Raw genomic sequence first — 20,211 nt, 5'->3', positions numbered from 1 at the left:
ATGGATTTAATGGTATAGGCTAATCTGAAGTTTTAGAAAAAGGTCAGATTTAATTTAGTGCTTCTACCTGATTTTAAAAATAAAGTGAAAGTAACCATAAGAGCTGCTCATTTAAAAAACCCAATTAATCCACCAACTTTTGCTTTGTGACACAATGTACTTGTCCTGTTCCTCAGTATATACTGAACCCACAGAGATGACACTCAGATTTTTGAGGATTTTGGGGGCTATTTCCTGCTGCTGATAATTAAACCGACAAGTTCAGTAGCTCAGAAAAGAGGCAACTGCAATTGAGAAAAATATATATTTTATATATTCAAAAAATATATTGAGATAACTGTGGCCCTGTGAGGCTGTTACCTGTTCAAATCATGCTCATGAACAAGTGAGGCAGCAAACTGCTCTGCTGTGACCTACATGTGTGATGGCACCACGTGGGTCACCACAGCTGGGTCACCCTTGTGCAAGCCCCCTAAGCACTGTGTCTCACTCCTTCCTCTGAAACTCAAGGGATTCATCAAGGGCATTCTGCCATCTGAATGTTATGTCCTTTGGTGTTTGTTGCCGTTGTCTTTTTATAACTATTGCTCTTGCCTGTGTAAAGGACATTAATTGCAAGGAAAAGGGTAATAACGTACAGCTGATAAAGCGAAGTGCAGTCTGTAGATACTGTTTCTTCTTGACCATATCCTGCAATTATTTCTCATGCAGATATGACAATACTGAGAAATGATACGGGGCTTTATTTCAAAACTCTACATGTTCACTGCTTGCTAATTAACCTACACAGTACTCTGAACTCAGTTAATCATAATTGGTATTTTATCCAATAATAGTATTTAAAAACATTTATATGCAAATAGTTTAGCTACCACTTTGTTATTAGCTATTTCATGTCTTTGAGTTAGATTCAATGTCATACCCCATGTCCTCATTCTCACAGACATCTTCTTCTGTCATCTATTAATGTATTGATTGTCCAATTGGCAGTTGTACGGCACCATGGCTTTTCCAAGGAAGCTTTAAGGTAACCCAAAAACCTATACCTGAAGACCAGCAACCTGGAGGCACATAGGTCATACACTTTGGCTCTGGTACATGTAGGCCAAGGCCCCAGTAGAAGTTTATTCAATATACAAAATGAAAAAAGAAACCACCATAATCTGATTTCAAAGTAGGAAGTACATGGTAAAAATAACATATCTGCTTGATTTTATCCTTTGGTTTCACAGTATAGCAGAGCCTTCATTCAGAAGTTGGTATGGCCATGCATTAGCACTACTATGAGAGTACTTTAATAAACGTAAAGTTCTCTCTCCTGCTTTATTTTTGGAAAGCAACACATCCACTTAATCCTCTACTTTCTGGGGTGTCTAGGCAGAATGAAGAGATGAGAAGAACATCACTGATAAATGTTGGTCAGATCATAAGCAAAAAGAAGGGTGAGAGGTTGTTTGGACTACATAGAAGTCAGTTTACTTTGGCAAAAGACACAATGACACAAAAGAAATACAAAGAGTCTTTCAGGGGCTCATAGCAGCCCTTTTTTTCTCCAATGGCTATGCCTGAGATTAGGTGATGCCATTTATTTTTCAGTGATACATTCTCCTGCAAGAAAACAGAAATGAGGGAGTGTACTATAGAATCATAAAATAGGGTTGGAAAGGTCCTTAAGATGACCTAGTTCCAACCCCGTTGCCATGGGCAGGGACGTCTCACCCTCTAACATGTCACCCAAGGCTCTGTCCAACCTGGCCTTGAACACTGCCAGGGATGGAGCATTTACCACTTCTTTGGGCAACCTGTTCCGGTGCCTCACCACCCTCACAGTAAAGATCATCATGGGCTAGAAGCGTCGTTCAAATAGAATCAACACTTTTTTTCTTTTTTTTTTTTGCCTTTGGGAAAGCGGAAAGAGGGAAAAGTTCCTTGTGACTTCACCAACAGATTTTGTGTCCCTTTTTCTGTAAACATTCTGTCTATCCTTCTTGATGGTATTTTTAAGTACATCATGGCTTTAATTTTCTAGTGTTTTAGCAACTTGTCTGCTTTTGTTTTTAACAACTCGTCTCTTAAAATGAAACCTAATTATTTTAGTAAAGAAACATCAATATAAAAATAAAGTGAGCATCTGTCTACTTATCATCAAAAACCTTCTGTGAATCTGGACTGTATCTTAATGAGACCAGAAGTACCCCACTTTGTGAGCAATCAAAGTGGGGTAGGAGGCTGCAATTTTACTGTAGTTTTCCATCAGATTAATAGCATGTAATACTATGAAGAGAAATATAATCCTTAGACCATATATTTTTCTGGATTCATGCCACCTGCATTAATTATAATTTTTATATGTTAAAAAAAATGTTCCTACATTTTTTGAAGTCCACTGATAATAACATGAAATCATTGGTGTTTTCTGACTGAACACAATAGTTTTCTTTTAGTGTTGATCCCAGTAAAAGAAGTTAGAAATCTTCTCTTGTGCAAAAATGATGACAGTTCTCCATATATAACTTTTGCTCAGTGCTATGACAGGTCTCTTATTTAGTGCAAGACAGGGTGTGTGGCTATAAATGTGTTACAGAATGAGAGTGGGTGCTGCAAGACTTCTGGGATGAGATATTGCACACACGCTCCATTTAATTACAAAGTGTATAAGGGATACTGTGGTCTGTGTCTGTGAGCTGTCTGTGAGCTGTCAGCAGGGTCAAGCACAGATGTTGAGATCTCTTACTGTGTTTTCACCGTAGTTGGTTGAAGGTAGTCACTAGAAATTAAAACAGTAATTAAATGCATTGGCAATCCATAGATACATTAACAGCTACCATGCTCAACATCTTGTCCTTGACTTTGTAATATTTGATGATTATCCCTTTTCACACATTTTAATATATTTTTTTTTTGTTAGACTGAATAATCTGCTTTTCTTGTTTATTGTTTTAGGTCTCTTGCCTTATCTCTTGTGTATTAATTATAGTGGTGATATGTGCAATTGGACCTATGCTGTACTGGCTGCCTATGGTATGGTACTTTTCTTTTTTCAAAATTATGTCAAGCATTTTCTAGTGACTTGATTTCTTTCAGGGAAAGACAGTACTACCTCTAAAATAGCACTGTTTAATTTCTATGGGAGAACAAATATTAAGGGCACAACAAGTCTCAGAATTGTGAAATACAGAGGTGACAACATAATACATATAGATTTTACACATATAGTTACATATATAAGCTGTCACATAAGCATTTCTCTTCCGCTTACTTTTGGCACGTATTTTATGAAAAATATACATCCAGATTGCTGTGTATTTGTAAATTGACAAAGTGTGGTAGAAATTAATGAAGACCCACAATTTTTATCTAGTTGTGCATATGATGTACGACTTTGCTTCTCAAATAAATTTAACACAAATGATTGTAGCTAGTGATCTAAGGTTAATTACAGAAAGATATGAGGTGTTCTTACATCTCTGTCATGGAATACATCTTTTACGCTAAGACTCTATACAGCAAGGTGGTGCGTTTTCACACAAGCTATATCTAACTTCTGGTATTACAAATTAATAGCTAATTTTAACCAGAGGCATGTCAAAGATGCAAAATACAGCTCCAAAATTATCCTGAATTCTGCCATGTGTGTACATGATATTTTAACTCAACTGTGTTTAAAATTTACTTTGTGCTATTGTTTACATAGTGTCAAATGAAGATTCTCACTTTTCAAACACAGATCCTTTTATAGTTTATTTTAACCATGCAAAGTAATGACACTTGAAGAGGAATGCACGATGTCTTTTTTCTTACTATACTGCTCTCCTCCTTTTTTTTTTATTTTAATGGATTATATGTAAATTTTGACTGGTTTCCTGTAGGCTTCCCCCCATTCCCCATTTAAAAAAAACCCACCTTTTAATATGTTGCTTTCTGGATATTTTATTTCTTTTCTACTTTGCTTTCTTAGCCTCCCCACCTCCTGTGCTGCAACTCCACCATTTTGTACTCCATCCTTTTTGGCTCCAGATAATTTCTTCATCCATCTCCTCCTCCTTTCTGATTTGGAGAAAAATAAATTATTTTGTTTGCTTCCAAGTTTATGGATTTTTTGCTCTAAAGGCCTTCTCTAGGTGGTTGTCCTGGGTTCAGCTATAGCAGTCATTTTTCTGCTTCTTAGTAGCTGGTGCAGTGCTGTGTTTTTTAACTTGCAGCCTGGGAACAACGCTGATAACACCGATGTTTTTAGTTGTTGCTAAGTAATGTTTATTCCAACCAAGGGCTTTCTCAGTCTCATGCTTTGCCAGGGAGGAGGGGAAGCCGGGAGGAAGCAGAGACAGGACACCTGACCCAAACTAGCCAAAGGGGTGTTCCATACCACAGCACATCATGCCCAGTATATAAACTGGGTGGAGTTACCCGGAAGGCCCAGATCACTGCCCGGGCCGGGCTGGGTATCGGTCGGCAGGTGGTGAGCAATTGTATCCTCTGCCCTTGTTATTTCACTAATCATTATTATCATTGGTGATAGCAGTAGTGGTTTTGTATTATACATTAGTTGCGGGACTGTTCTTATCTCAACCCGTGGGAGTCACATTCTTCCGATTCTCCTCCCCATCTCCCCGGGAGTGGGAGGAGGAAAGGAGGGGAGTGAGCGAGCGGCTGTGTGGTTCAGAGTTACCGGCTGGGCTCAAACCACGACAGTGGTGAAGAAGAGGAATTAAAATTCTTCACCATGTAGAAGTTGAGTGCTGATTTGCTTCTGGGTCCCTCAGACTATGGCAGAATGTTGTTGGTCTGGCAATGCATGGAGATTCTTAGGAAGTCCTGAAATTTCTGTTGTTTTTTCTCACAATTGGGTGGCCTGCAGATTGCCTTCAGGAAAAAAACAAATGGGTTCGATACTGTTACGTTTCTGTCGCAAGGACAGCTGTGTTCACACCATTTCTGAAACATCAACTTCAGATTTTTTGTGATTTAATTATAACATTGACTGCTAAATCGAAGAAAGAGCATTTGTTTTCACTACCAATTCTGAAAATGGCTTTTGTTTTTTATTTATTTGCAGTGTGTGCTAGCAAGTGTTATTGTTGTGGGCTTGAAGGGGATGCTAATACAGTTCCGGGACTTAAAAAAATATTGGAATGTGGATAAAGTAGACTGGGTAAGTGAAACTTAATCTAAGGAGATACTCCTGTGGCCCTTTAACAAACACCTGATAAATAAACTTCAATGATTCTGTGGCCCTAGAAGAGATAACCAGACCTTTATTTTAGGGGGTTTGTGTTCTATCAGTTTATTTTCTATCTCAGAATAACAGCATCTATAATCCCAGTTGTATTTAAAAAAGGGAATTTTAGCAAGTGATAAAGAATTAAACCTAATTCAATGCTAAAGATGTGTATACAGCCAGATCAGGGTTATCTGAGCAGATGTGTGTCTAATTTTGCATGTCTGGTCTAGCTGGTTAGCTAGAGAATGCTTTTGCTATTGTAGTTTTATTGAAAAGAATCTGGTATCTTTGTCCACTGGGGATACAGAATGACCACACAGGACAAACAGAACTGGAAACACTAGAGGTGCAGACAGATACATGTCCTAGGGTGATGTAAGTAAATTGTGTTAATTCCTTCAGATTTTGCAGAGTGTCTGTTGTTTCAGTACAATGAAAGATTCTGCAGTATGTGAGGAGGAATACATCAGAAAAAGCAGATAGATGAAAAAGGGAATAATATGAAAATCTAGTTTAATGCAAAGTTTTAATAGTCTGACATACATTTGCACAGAATTCCTAGCAAATATTAAAGATGACTCCATATTTAGGAAGACTCCTAGATTTCTCTTCTGAGGGAGTTTTTGAATATACTCACCAATTAGTGGAACCGAAACCTATAACCAGTTATGTAAACACATACTGATATTCCATAAAGCTTTTGGAACTTATGTTTATTATTTATATTTAGTTTCAGTTTAGTATATTATTATGTTTAGTGTCAGTTAACAAATATTCAGAAAAGTATTTTGGCTGTATCCTTCTTTGTGGTGGGAGATACAGGCTACTGGAGGTAATATTGGGCTTTGAACACACCAGTGACTTAGTATTCTACAGCAATAATGGTAAATCTAAACTGAATAAAACATTATTTATTTTTTTTAATAGAATACTGGATTTCAGTATGGAAAGCGGTGCTGAGTAAACTATATCGAGTTTGTGAGATTTTTCACATTTTGTCACAGAAGACTAGAGGTTGGGATTTTTTGTTGTTGGTTTTTGTTTGTTTGTTTTTCACCATCCAGAAGAAAACCTTTTTCTCTCATGAAATCTTATGTTCCTCAAGCAGCAAAATTCTGAATATATTTTCTACCCCATATTGCCAGTGACACAAATGGTGGATGATGTAAATCAAGAATTATTCTGGGGACAATGGATTTAAAAAAAATTGGTAGTTATGGGAGAGAGATATAGCTTGTCTGTCAGTGCATTGAGATAATAAGTAGTTAAGTTTTCCAGCAGGATATTCTGGAATCTCACTAGACTTGATATATCTTCACAGTTAGACTAGCCTGACAGGGTAAATCAGCTTGCTTTAAATAGCATAATCTAAAGTAAGGCTAAAAACATTACACTGCTCCCTGATTGGAGGAGCCCCACCAAGCCCAGTGATTAGAGTAGCTACACCAGGGTTGATTTTGGCCTGAAAAGATTCACCCCAGCAATTGACAGCACATTGGAAATGAATTAGTTACATTACCCAGGTTATCCAAAGTGTTTTGAAGATAGAAACGTTAACAAAACATTTGGAAATAATTAGCATCTGTCCTTTCTGGAACTGATTCTTTGAAGGGTGTGTGTCATTGTAGCACAGAAGTCAGATTTGTTATGCTTATAGGTCTGGCAAATGATAGTATGTAGAAAGGGAATATTATGAGGTTTCTTACCTTATTACTTCACACTTTAAGCTTCTCATTGAACACAAACAGGATAAGTAATATTTATTTGTTGCTTAGTTCTTTATAAAACGTCATCCTTTTAAATGTAAAAGGTACAGCTTGAAAGGCACATCTCAGGAGTTGGACTTGATGATCCTCATGGGTCCCTTCCATCTCAGGATATTCTGTGATTCTAGGAAATTGTCCTTCAGTCGTGGGTTGTTTTTTCTTGCATATTTAATATTTAGGAACAGCTGAGTTCAAAGGAGCTAGGCTGACAGACCTAAGTAGATAATACCAAATGTTATCAGCTGAATATTACTACATATATTTGGTTTGGTTTTCTTTTAACTTGTTTTTTGACAACCCTCAGGAAATGTCCTGGATTTACATCCCACCTCTCAAATCACATACAATTTCTTTCCAGGCAGAACACCATTGCCCTTACTCCAAAATGTTCCTTCCTGCCAGTCACAGCATTCATATGAACTTCAAAGGTCTCTTGCCTCAGTTAAGGTCTTCTGTCAGTCCCTACATCTTCTTGGATGACTTCAACAATTTCAGATCAATAATTGTTCTACTACACGACATACATGTTAAACACGTAACTCTGTACACAACAGTATTTGTCCTCCCTCTGCTGTCTTCATCTGTTGGTGGTTTCCATGGTGGTGTTTCCTGCATTACCTGCATTTTATATGTTTACCTGAGAATGATTTGTCACGAATTTTTGTCTCTTTTTTGGAAACAAACAGGAAGTTGATCTGGAATTCATCTTAAATGTACCTCAAATTGATCCTCAAATTCCTCAAATTGAAAGTTGATTTCCATATCCTTTCTGCAAGCCTCATTTCTTATGCAGGCCTACTTGTTGACTAACTTCCCTTTTTTATTCTCCAGTTTGACAGTGCACTTTTCTGATCTCAATAAAAAGGCAATGAAGTTCTTGTTAACTTAGTTTTTAAGGCTGAACAACCCAGATAAGATGGAGGAATTAAAGATTGTCAAAGACTACTGCCTGATAATTGACTGCTCAAGAGAATGTTCTTTTAGCTGTCAAGTTGAACTTGGAAGTGACCAAAGATGGGGAAAAAGTATTTCAGAAGGTGATGCTGTGAATGAAAAAGACAACAGAATAAGGATTATTTAATGAGTTAATCATAAACAGGGATTTTTGGTATTTAGCAGAGAAATACTATGACATTTAAAGAGAAAAAAATATTAGAAAATTGTACAAATGACTTGGCCAGGAAATGACCACAGCAGAGAGAAAGCCAAGTTGTATTCCTGACTTGTAAAGCAGAAAGAATGACAACAATTTGTGGTAAAAATTGCACATTCCCTGCATGGTGTCATGACATGAGAGGTAGTTATTGATGTATGAATTGTATGTGTATGCACATATATTAATGTGTAAGGATGTTAAAAATTATACTAATTCAACAACTAAAGAAGATCCAACAAGGAGGGTCTCATTTTCAACAAGTATCCTCCAAGATCTTGCCAGTGTGAGTTTCTGAGCCTTGGATCCACCACCCTGTCAATCTATTTTGTCACAGTAGTTTGGAGTAGGGGGAATGGGGAGGGTCTTCCATGGTATTTTGAAGATTACTGGTCCAATTTCATGTATGTTTAAGAGGTTTTTAACGTGATATCCTCAGGGAGGAGATGGCCTTTTAGATTTGCTCAGGTATTCATCTCATGGGGGCCTTGATTCATGAGAGGGCTCTGAGAGCTCTGAGGGTTTCGCCATATTTTCCACAGAGTAGGAAGCCGTCTCTTCTATATAATAATTTACATGAATACTTCTAGCTAATGACATCCTAGCGAGATTTTCTATCTTTCCTTTGTTAGGAATATGCTACCCTGAGTTATACTACTTTTGTTGTAGTTTTAGTCTCAGTGCGGTGAGAAGGAATTCGAAAATGTTTAATTCATTGAAAGTATGATTGCCATATAAATTCTTTTTAAACAATAATATTTATGCCAGTCCATCTGTCTCCAGTGCAGTTTGCAAACAGATACCCTCTCAAGCATTCCACCATTACACCATTGTGTATGGAATGCTTGTGAAAAATTCTATTAAAGAACTACCATACCACTTCACTATTAAGGAGTTTCTGCTCTATGGCTGTGGTGGTCTTCACTTTAAGTTTTGATGAAGGGTGCCCTGAGGATGTATGCATGCATTAGGCATTTGTCTGCAGAAGGACAGGGGAGCATGAGCGTGCTACTCAGCATCCTTGTAGCCAGAGCTTCCTCCAGGACTCCAGCATCTTTCCTGCCAAATCTCTGAATGGACAGGAATTTAATGGGATTCTTCTTTTGGCTGTGTGCTGGTGACTACAGCATGGGCCTCTATTTGAGCAAGTCACCACAGCATTGCATTTTACAGTACAGAGCTGGTCAATTTAGTCATGTTAGGATATGATTCATCTCTTTCTCAAGAAGGCACCAGCATAACCAGGTAGGAATCAACAAACTGCATCCTAAATTCCCTCCTGATAATCAAATCTTCTCTGAGTATGGTGAGTGTCTAGACAGCTCACACAGATGTAGATATCTGTGCTGTAGATAGTTAATGCCAAGAGAAACGAACCCTACCCCTTCAGGCAATAGCTGATCATCTCATCAGTTTGCAATGAAAAGGGAAGTTTATAATCCAGTTTCAAAGTGATACAGAAACATTTAGTATCACAGTACTATAGTATTCTGTCCACAGAATTTTAGAGGCAGCTGCTCGTGACAACGCATGAATTAAAAAAATATCTATGAGATCAACATAACTTCTTTCTGTAAGTTTGACACTTCCCTGACTAAAAAAGTACTGACTTCAGGCCAATTTGAAGCACTGAAAGAATGATTGGCAAATGAGAATATAATTGTTTTGGCTCACCCTCTACAATAATGGCAGTCTCTGGTTACAGTTAAGATGTAAGATACTAGGCTGCTAAACAGGTACTCAACTAGCTTTCTCAGTACTCAGCAGTACTTAAATATATTTGTCTTTGATTCTTCCTATGTAGACTTTATATCGGTTTTTCAAGCTTTCTGTTTTCTTCTGAGACAGAAGAATTTTTTAGGTCCTGCAACAGTGATTTAGTTAGATGTGATGAGGCTCAGGTCTGCAGCTGAAGTGGATTGGTTGATCTCAGGTGTCAAGAATTCAGCCTTATCAGGATGGGCTAATTCTTGATCCCACTGGAATTTCAGATTTGCAGTATGTCTGTTAGCCCTTTCACGTCCAGCAAGCTCCTTTATAAGTATTTGTAAATCTTAGAATTTGTTTCTCACTTACTAATCAGAACTCAGTTTGTTGCTCAAAAGGTATTCTTTGCAAATATATACACTGAAATTTGTATAAAATGTCATTTTTAAATACAACTGGAGATCGAGCACCATTTCAAAGAGTGAACTACCTCTTTACCTAGCAGCCATGCCCTTGAAGAGACTGCAAAACCTTTTGCAGTAGTTTAGAATATTGAAGATAAGAGAGGAAAAGGTTTATCAGTAAAATCTAACACTCTGTCCCCTGTGAAGCACAAGTTAGTACAGTATGACTTACATTTTATAATTCATAAAATAACAGTTCTGAAATCTGCTTGAGAAAAATTCCTGTGGTTAGACTGCAAGTATGCTATTATCTCTGGCTTTCCTGAGCTAAGTGAAAGCACCAGAAAGGATAATTTTAACACTGATTGTGCCACTGTAATGTGATCTGTTCCTCTGCAAACATTAACAAGAAGCACTGTAATTGTTGAAATGGGCACCTGCAGAGATCAGTATATCCAGAGGAGTGAAAATACTTTCCATTCTTCTTTAACTCTTTTTATATAAAGATTAGGTGGCAGTCTTTGCTTAAGGCTCCCTCAAGGAAAGAAATATGTGCTGACATTATGTTGGTATAAGAAATCAGGTAATTTATATTTTTCTCCCTTTAATTGTAAAATCTGGATATCTTTCAGCCAAATACTTTTCTGTATAGAAAATTATTAAGAAAAAGATTTGAAATGTTGAAATATTTTGAATTTTTTCATTTTAAATTCCTTTCCAAAGCAACTAGTGTTTCAGATATGCTCCTTTGCATTTTTTTTAATTATATTCAAAATTAATCCAAAGTTTTATTAAACAAATATTGAAAGATGGGGAAGTAATCTGAAATCTCACCATTTCCATGTGAAGAAATTAATTCCCCAATAATTTTTATTTGTTATAGAGTTGGTTTAGTCAGCTGTACTCTGATAAATGCCACTTTTGATTAACTTCCTTGCAAATTATAATTCCCATTTATACCATTAGTGGGAGAAGAGCTCTCTGTATTTGATCTTTAGGGTACATCATTGTGTAAAAGGAAAGGAAGATTTTAATCTGTGCAGTGAAAAAGGTAACAACAACTTTCAATGTGAAAAATAAAATACAGGTTTCACAAAACAACTGAGTTCATTCTAAACTAGTGCAACCACAAAATGCTAATTTAAGTAGCTCAAAAGAAACTTCTCTGAGCATTGGGATGAGTAGCATCATATCATATGCATTTTCCCACAGGGAAGCATTGTTTTAATTGCTCATTCAGCCTTTAATATTTGCCAGTTCAAAGATCCAACTGTTCATCTCTGAGAAACTATCTTCAATTTAAAATCTTTATTTCTCATTCATAAAATGCACATTGTTACAAGAATTAAAACTAACCACCTCTTTCTGTTTCCCTCCTTAAAGAGCATATGGGTTAGTACCTACGTATTTACAATATGCTTTGCTGCTAATGTGGGACTGTTGTATGGCGTTGTCTGCACTATAGTAATTGTGATTTTCCGCTTTCCCAGGTGAGAAACTATTTATTGAAACATTCCAGTAGCACAACATTATGTCTTTTTTCTGGCATGTTGCCTCACAGTCAGGATAGGCATACGGTATACTAAATTTAACAATGAAATTCAGGTTTCTAGTTGCAGAAAATTACAAGGTAAGAGAATTCAAAAGGAAAATTCACACCTGTGCATTTGCTGTAGACTAAGGATCTCTAAAACATTTCATACTACAGCATTATTTTGTGATTTCTCTTAGTATTACACATCTGTATGATGATGAAGGTAGCATAAGATCAACAGAAAGCTCAATTATAAAATTTTTTCCCTGTTAGATGTTTATATGCTTCTTAAGGGGAAAGTATGTCTAGCAAACCTTAGTAACTAAGTGTCTTTATGAACTAGATACTATGTTGCACAGGAGTTGATAGTTAACTTTTGCATTGCTAATACACAGAATCATAGAATTGTTTAGGTTGGAAAAGTCATTTAAGATCATCAAGTTCAACTTAATGAAACATAACTGCATCACTATTCTAATATCTAATGAAAAGTATAAATTATATGTATCAATGAATTAGAAAAGAATTAGAATGTATGAATGTATATATGAATTAGAAAAAACAGGACAAAGAAACTAGAGCTAACAGAATCATAGAATCATATAATAATCAGGGTTTTAAACAACCTTAAAGCTCATCTAGTTCCAAACCCCCTGCCATGGGCAGGGACTCCTTCCACTAGACCAGATTGCTCAAGGCCCTATCCAGTCTGGCCTTGAATATTTCTGCGGATGAGGCAGCTACAGTTTCCTTGGGCAACCTGTTTCAGTGCCTCACCACCCTCACAGTAAAGAACTCCTTCCGTATATCTAACCTAAATCGCCCCTCTTTAAGTTTGAACCCATTACCCCTTGTCCTATCGCTACAGCTCTTGATGAAGAGTTCCTCACCAGCATCCTTGTAGGTCCCTTCAGAAATTCATATATTATTTCACATGTATTACAGTTCCTACTTAGAATCACGAGTAAAGGAAAGTAGCAGCTGAGGTTTGTGATCATTTTGTGTTACAGAGTTAATCCATAGCTCACCAGTCCTGGAAATGACTTGCTGCTTGCAGGCAGTTGTTCACATGAATATTGAATTGCGCTGAAATCAAGCACAATATAGACAACTCGATTTAATGCTTGTTAAGGTTAATGGTGTTAACCATTTACGCGTAGCTCTGTTCTTATGGAATAAATTGCAGATCCAGCGTGAAAATAGCTCAAAATTGCAAAACAAGTACAAATTATAGAAGATGGTTCTACCCGAATCAATCTGTACCTTTGTGGTAATCTTCTGCTACTTAGAAAACTAAAATTTTGGTAAATTCTGGTAGTAAAGGACAGCAGAAGGGGAGGGATATCTGACACAGAAAAGCATGATCCTCTGTCATCTGATCTAACAGAGACCTGAGTCTGAACCTGCTCTAATTAAAGTAAAAAAGACTTTTCCCACTGATTTCTGTGATCTTCAGGCAGGTTGCACATGATTGTCCATGCAGCCTAAAGGCACTGAACAAGCTAATAGTCTTAAAATTTGTACTGCAGGTGAGGTTAGCAAGAGAATGTTTAGTAAGCTGTCCAGTCATGGGCAAAAGCATCAGCAAAAGTGAAGCAAAAAAACACTGTAGGTGATTTGTTGTGAACTTTCTCTTCGGATGCCAGAGTATTGGACATGGTACCTGTCAAGTATTAGAATATATTAAAACCTGCAGCAGCTACAGCTCAATTTATGAAAACATGAGAGAACAGCTGACTTTTACAAGCCTCATTTAGCCAACCCCAGTACCTGCAAACACTCCTTGCATATTGATGCCTCTTTTAAATGTTTGCATTTTGGGATTATTTCTATTGTCTAGCTTTAGGCACCAAGCTCAGATAACTAGTTTCATAGTTTGCTTCTCCTGCAGTTAAATGTATTCCTGCAAAATGATGTATTGAAGCAGAAGGTCCTACATTAAGCTACCTTCTCAAGGCAACTTTCTCTTTTCACTGGCTGTATAGAGCGCATAGGGATATTGGCTCTTCCAGTTAAGTCCCCCACTTTGATAGCTAGAGTGCAATGTTCTGCTTCAGCATACAAAGATGTGTCAATGTTAATGACAAATAAAACATCCTTAGGTTTCATGACCCATAGCTATTTGATATCTTTTTTTTTTTTTTTTTCATTTCCTTAAAATACAATTTTCCAGGTAAAAAAAAATTTATGAAACCTCTGTACTTTTGAAGCTGTAGGTTATATATTACCTACATTGACTTGAGATTAATTCTCTGGCCAGATACAAAACAATCATGAAACTTAAAAATAAGATTTTATTTATGAGAAATTTTGATTACTCATATTTTCAAAGTGCTATCTTATAATTTAAAATGTGCTTTTTACTCTTTACCTGGATCATTATCACAAAAATAAAAAAGTTCTATACACATGAAAATATGTATGGAATGCATTGTTGCACCTTTTAACTTCTATGCTGTAGTTTTGGGGGGTGTCTCTTTCTGTTTCTCTTCAAGACAACTAATCATTTGCCTGAGAGATTTTTCTCTATGTATTGGTTACAGAGCAAAGACACTGAATTTGAAAAATGTGAAAGAAGTGGAATATAAATACAAAACAGAAGATAATTGTGTAAGTTAACTTTGTGTGCATGTGTGCATGTGTGTCTTGTACTAATCCTAATTTTCTCTACTTGGTTACCAGATCATAAACGGTGAGTCAAGGAAACATTTTTATAATATAAGCAGTTGAAATCTAAAGCCAGTATGACGTAGTAAATACAAAACTAGTCCAGACATCAGAAATTGTAACATTTTCCTGGTTCTGCTGCTGGCCTGCAAAGTAAACTTAAGCAAGTACTCTTAGATCTCTCTATCTTAGTTTATTTGTTACTATTAAGTTAGACATGGCTCTTTGTAAAAGTTTCCTAATTCCTAAGTCTAAGGAAATCTCTTGGCAGCAAGGGCATCTGAGCAGACAACATCTCTCTTTATATTCTTATAAGATTTCCTAATTTCTTGAAAGTCCTTTGGTATTCTCATCATCCACAATTTCTTTTGTGACCCCTTTTCTGCCACCAGCCCCTTGTGATTGGACTGTCCCAGAGGACACTGTGTGTGTCTGGGGAAGGAGGGACAGCAGCATGAAGCTGTCACAGACTACTTCACACACCACTCTGTACTCAAGCAAGGGTACCCTCACATCTAAAATGAATGGAAGAATCTCTCCCAAAGTCTGTGTTTTTAAAATTCGGTTTCTCACAAACTTAAACCTGCCAGTCAGAAATCTTAAATTCTTTCAGTTAGTTTCATTACAATTATTATCAAAGTTGCTTGCGGTCAGGCCTATGGTAAGAAGAAAAGGGTAATGACCCGGAGAGGTGAAATCCCTGTTCCAAGATAAAATATTAGGTCAGCAGCCAAGGAGAAGTAGAACCATGTGTCCTTTCAGCACAGAGTGCCATCAATAGGACATCCTGCCTTCTCTTCTATGGCAGTTTCTACTATGTACTCTTTCCTAATGCTTATGAAGTGTCTTATGTATCAGCAAGCAACATGCTCATCAGTTTTATCACCTCACCACTAAGAAGCTCTCCTCCAAAGAATTTTTTTTTTTTTTATGGCAAATATTTTCCATCATAGCTATCCTGAGCTCAAAATCTGAACTTAGGGGTGTTTAATGTTTTGGCATGCTGAACAATGCTGGAATGTGAAAGGTACGTGTGAATGGGGAGGACTCTGAAATGTGAATTAAAACCACTGTTGAGGCTGGTCCATTTGTCAATTATTATGTGATTTTTCAATCTTAAGAAAAATGTTGGAGTTACTTTGTCAGAGATGGGTAACCAAAATTGATTTGCATGCTTGTTTTCATATAAATTCATAAAATACTTTGTACAAATCCTTATGTGTCTTTTTTTAAGCTAACTGCTCCCGTTATTTTTCTTTAATCATGAAGATTAATGCCAGTAACCAAGTAATAACAAGCTAGTGTCTGCATACAGTGGGGAAAATAACATTTTGTTAAGAAAGCAAATTGCTCAAGAGCTTATTACACAAAACAAAGAAGGGAAGTATTTTTAAGATTTAGAAAAATGCCTTTAATTGAACTTCAAGTCACTGGGTTACAGCAGGCATTTAGGGTAATTTTTAATGTATGAATGTGAGACTGATCCAAGTTCCCCTGGTAAATAACAACTTACACATGAACAACAGGACTTTTAAACATGAAAATACGCAAGCTTAATGATCTACCCTGCCATTAAGTTTTATAGATTTATAGGGGTTATTTCACCAATGAGAGAAAAGACAGTTTAATGTGGAAAAAGCCAAGAAGGCATTTAGAAGCTTATGTGAAACACATTGCATCACAGGCATTCACTGAACTGAACTCTTACTCAAGTTTAGACAGTGGTGTGCAGGGCAATTGTCGGTATCCTTCTAAGTGACAGCAGGGATGGGCCACCTGAGATAATTTTCTTTCTTAGCAAGGACATAACAAAGAAGTAGTCCATTTTTCTCAGAACAGTTCTTATTAAGAAAGGAACTAGAACCAAACCAGAGCCAGGAACACCTGAGTCAAATTTGGCACAGATGTCCTTGCCTATCCTGGATAAAAGATTACACCTAAGTCTGCCATTTGCTTGATTTGGCCTTGTGATTTGAGCCTTTCAAGATTTTCACCTTGTGTTTTTGGAAGCTTATTAGCTTCTTGATCATCACAGGCTTCGATCTTTGCACATTAGTCTTGCTTTTTCTTAGTTTTCATCTTCTACTTTGCCAGTTCTGGTATGGCACCAAAGTGCCCACTTGTCTCCACACTCCAGCTGTGTATAGCATTTTTATGGGAATCTGTGGAATACTGGAGTATTTCTCCAATCAATCACATATTGCCCTATGTTTTGCCCTTATTTTAGAGCTTACTTGCATGTTCTGTGTTCCCAGAAGTCTGAATAGCAGTCTACAATAAGAAGGTAGTTTGTGTGGTTTGTGGTGAAGATTTCCATCCCTGTTCTGCTTGAAGGTCTGTTGAGAAAACTGCATGTCTTCAATGCAATCCCATGCTTTTTGAACTACTTAGAAAATGGTTTGTGTCAGCTCCACTTGCTTCTGTTTGGGTGTGACCTTGTTACATGTCTCTGACTTCTGTTAGGAACAAGAGAGGATTTTTGAACCTATATTCTCTTGCAAATTCTTGGCTTTTACTTCCTGTTACCTGTTGTCACAAGTAGTTCATTTTTGAGAGCTGATACTCACATAATTCAGATATTGTATTTCAGTAGAAAATGGGTATTTTCTGTAACCAGCCCCCTTTTTGCACTTAGTGGTAGGATATTTTATTGCATATAGTGCTTCTGGAGTGAAATGCTTTTGGAGAACCTCTCAGAATCAGACATGTTGATCTGCCATCACAGTCACCTGCTGACCTGCTAAGATGTTGTCAGCTGCAATGCTTGCCCCTGAAAATCATCAGAGTGATGTCTTTCCTCCTGTTTTCATTCTTCCAAAGCAGGCAAAGCTTTTTATGACACTGTTGAAGCTGACACTCAATGGTACCATGCTTTGCATATGTGAAAATATCTAGTGGGAATCATTGCTTGTGCAATGCTCAGGTGTGTGGTCAGGGATTGTCTTCTCACTGGGAATGAGAATGCTCTGAACTTCCACTTGCAATCTAGATATCGCCAGCTGCAATAAAATACTTGCCTGAAAGGCAAATTAATCCTATAACTTTTTTGGCAGCTGGTGCTTATGAGCAGTGTTACGTGTCTATTTCAGATTCTCTACTTGCATGCATGCTTGTCAGATAGAAAACCAGAAAATGCTACTGAAAATATTGATAACTTTTACATGCCACACATGATCCTACTTATTTCTGATTACAGTGCTATATGTGCTGAAGATTGATATAGTTATTTATTGGAATATACATAAAAAACTTTGCAAGTTGATGTAATATCTTTCACTAGATCAAATAACAGAACTGGGAAAAGTAGAAGACCCTAACAACTGACAGACTTTTCCGCAAGTCTGAAACAGAAGCAGCAGAAGTCAAGGCAGCTGTCCTCCACACTGAATTTGGTCTTATTTTCCTAAGGAAAAGAGAGACATGCGTCACAACCTGTGGAAAATGGAGAGTTCAGTAGATTAACTTCATTCTACCTGCCTACAAAACCAGTATTTCAACTGGGCTTGTGATTGCTGATATCCAATATATTTATATATAAATATTAATTTTCTTACTGGCTTTTGAAGGTATTTTATAAGTCCACTTTGAGAACGAGAGAAATATTACTTGTTTTGTGGGAAATATTCCCTACTGGTACCTGGAAGTTTCTGACCTTTATCTGACATCCTTCAGAAATCATTCTGCTGTGTAACATCTATGTTTTGAGCTACACAGGTTCGTTGAAGGTACCTGGTGGACTGATTGAAACTTATTCAAGAAAGTGCAGAGACAGGATCTGGAGCAGCTGATGGTTCTTGTGTAGATTATGTATTATCTTGCTTGTAGATATGTATTGACAAAGTTTTAAACGTGTTGCTCAAGCTTGGTCTGAATTGACTAAGTATTTCCATAGAGAAATATCCCTGTTGTACGAAAGTCATCTTCAGATGACCAAGATGAACATTTTCAGCCTTCTCAAAACCACCTGCAGTGTTTGCTCCAAAACCCTCTGTACTTTTTCCAATACATGTGTTTGTCTAATAGAAGATATTTGCAGTCTGCAAACCTTGTCTTTCCTAAGTTTGGGGATCATACCAACTGATTTGCCAGATAGTAATTCTTCGTATTATGCATCATAATGACTATGATTTTCCTTTCATGCTAACTTGAATTAAGGATAATTTTCCTTATAGTTTACTTATATTTCCTTTTTACTTCAGCTGTCTGTGAAGGCTGATCAAGACAGTTACCTGTTAAATCATTCTCACAATCCAAAATTCCTGCTAGGTTGATTTACAGGAATTTTCAGGATTTTTAAAGAAATTAGTTCAGTTTTCAGTCTTCAAGCCCAAGATAATATTTTCAGCTTTATGTTTATTTCATTCCACAGGAATCATTAAAACACGTAAACATAGTTTCAGTCAACAATCCGTTAGTCTTTCTGAATGCCAGGAAATTTCATGCTGACCTGATAAAGATAATCCAAAAGGATAGCATGAGCAGCCAGGCATGTGAAGACGTAAACAAGGTAGGTTATGCTATATACTTCAGTAATCACGGTGACAGTGTTGAAGATCTTGATTGCTTTCCTTATACTTCATAAAGAATGTAATCAGATATTGAAACAGATATAAAAAGGTAATATTGTAAATGATTAATTTAGAATAAAGTTAATGCTTATCTTAATCAGATTCAATAACATTCTTTTCTTATTATTAATTGAAAAGAATATCTTTACTATTTCTATATATGATCTTGTAAGAGCCATTAAAGCATTGATCCAAAACTCTTCAAAATTTCTGGCAGAACTTACATAACCTCAGCTAACATAAGGTGGCGATTTTGAAAAGACAATGAGTAGCTACATATCTACGTGAATAAGATGTGTTTTTTTTTGTGCTGGAGATGAGTCCATGAGAGATGATAGATATTTAATTTCTATTTCTAACTATAAATACTTCCAGGAAAATTAGGAAGAAGGTAGTGTTTCTCTTTCATTTTCTATACTGATTGTGTTGGAAAAATAAACAATATGCAAACTATGGATAACTCAGTTTTGGAGAAAATCTCTGTAAGTACGGTATTTTTTGAGTTGAATTGAACTGCACATAACTACTGCAGCTTCCTACAACACTCCTTGGAAGGGGAAAAAAAAAAATCAGTTTTCTATCATTACAATAAAGACATTCCAACAAACACTATACAATGCTTGCTGTAAGCAGTTTCATGCAGTTTCATACAGTTTGGCAAATTGGGCTGAGAAAATAACAGCCGTTTCCTATACGGGTTGTTAAGACCGTGGCAGGCAATCCTGAGGAGAGGACAACCCTACCTAAAAAAAATCCTGTGGTTGGAGCTAGCAACAGGAGCAGCTGTGCTGATGCACAATGATGAGCTGCAGAGCACCGATAATCTTCTGTACTCTTGAAAACAGGGATGGGACCTTATGGCTTCCATCAAGAGCAAATGCTGCTCCCAGGGTTCAGAAGCAGCACCTTTTCCAAAGGGACAGACCAGAGGAGAGAGTGTTTCTTTCTGCTTACGTGTGACAGCAGCAGTACAGACTTTCTGTGTCATCTTTGGCAAAATGTGTTGATGGTCCTAGCCTCAGTTTCCCCACTGGTGAAGTCAGATGTTAGTGTTCAATTCATGGGGAGTTTGAGGGGAAGAAAAACAGAAAAAGGACAGGTTGGATGGGGCTTTGAGCAACTCGATGTAGTGGAAGGTGTCCCTACCCATGGCAGAGGGGTTGGAACTACGTGATCTTTAAGGTCCTCTCC

At 37.0% G+C, this 20,211-nt stretch overlaps 1 protein-coding gene across 1 annotated transcript in view; it reads left to right on the top strand.

Moving 5' to 3' along the window:
* The window catches only part of SLC26A7 (solute carrier family 26 member 7), a 67,526-nt gene that overhangs the window by 39,082 nt on the left and 8,233 nt on the right, over positions 1–20,211 (top strand). Inside the window, exons 9-13 of the mRNA XM_030487949.1 lie at positions 2,944–3,021; positions 5,057–5,152; positions 11,635–11,741; positions 14,329–14,395; positions 18,822–18,959. Of these exons, the coding sequence (XP_030343809.1) occupies positions 2,944–3,021; positions 5,057–5,152; positions 11,635–11,741; positions 14,329–14,395; positions 18,822–18,959 (486 nt within the window). The remainder of the gene's footprint in view (positions 1–2,943; positions 3,022–5,056; positions 5,153–11,634; positions 11,742–14,328; positions 14,396–18,821; positions 18,960–20,211) is intronic.

This window comes from Strigops habroptila, chromosome 1, assembly GCF_004027225.2.
Source record: "Strigops habroptila isolate Jane chromosome 1, bStrHab1.2.pri, whole genome shotgun sequence".
In the NCBI taxonomy this organism is placed as follows: Eukaryota; Metazoa; Chordata; class Aves; order Psittaciformes; family Psittacidae; genus Strigops; species Strigops habroptila.
The sequence above is the reverse complement of the archived record's forward strand: the minus strand, read 5'-3'. Positions and strand labels throughout refer to the sequence as shown.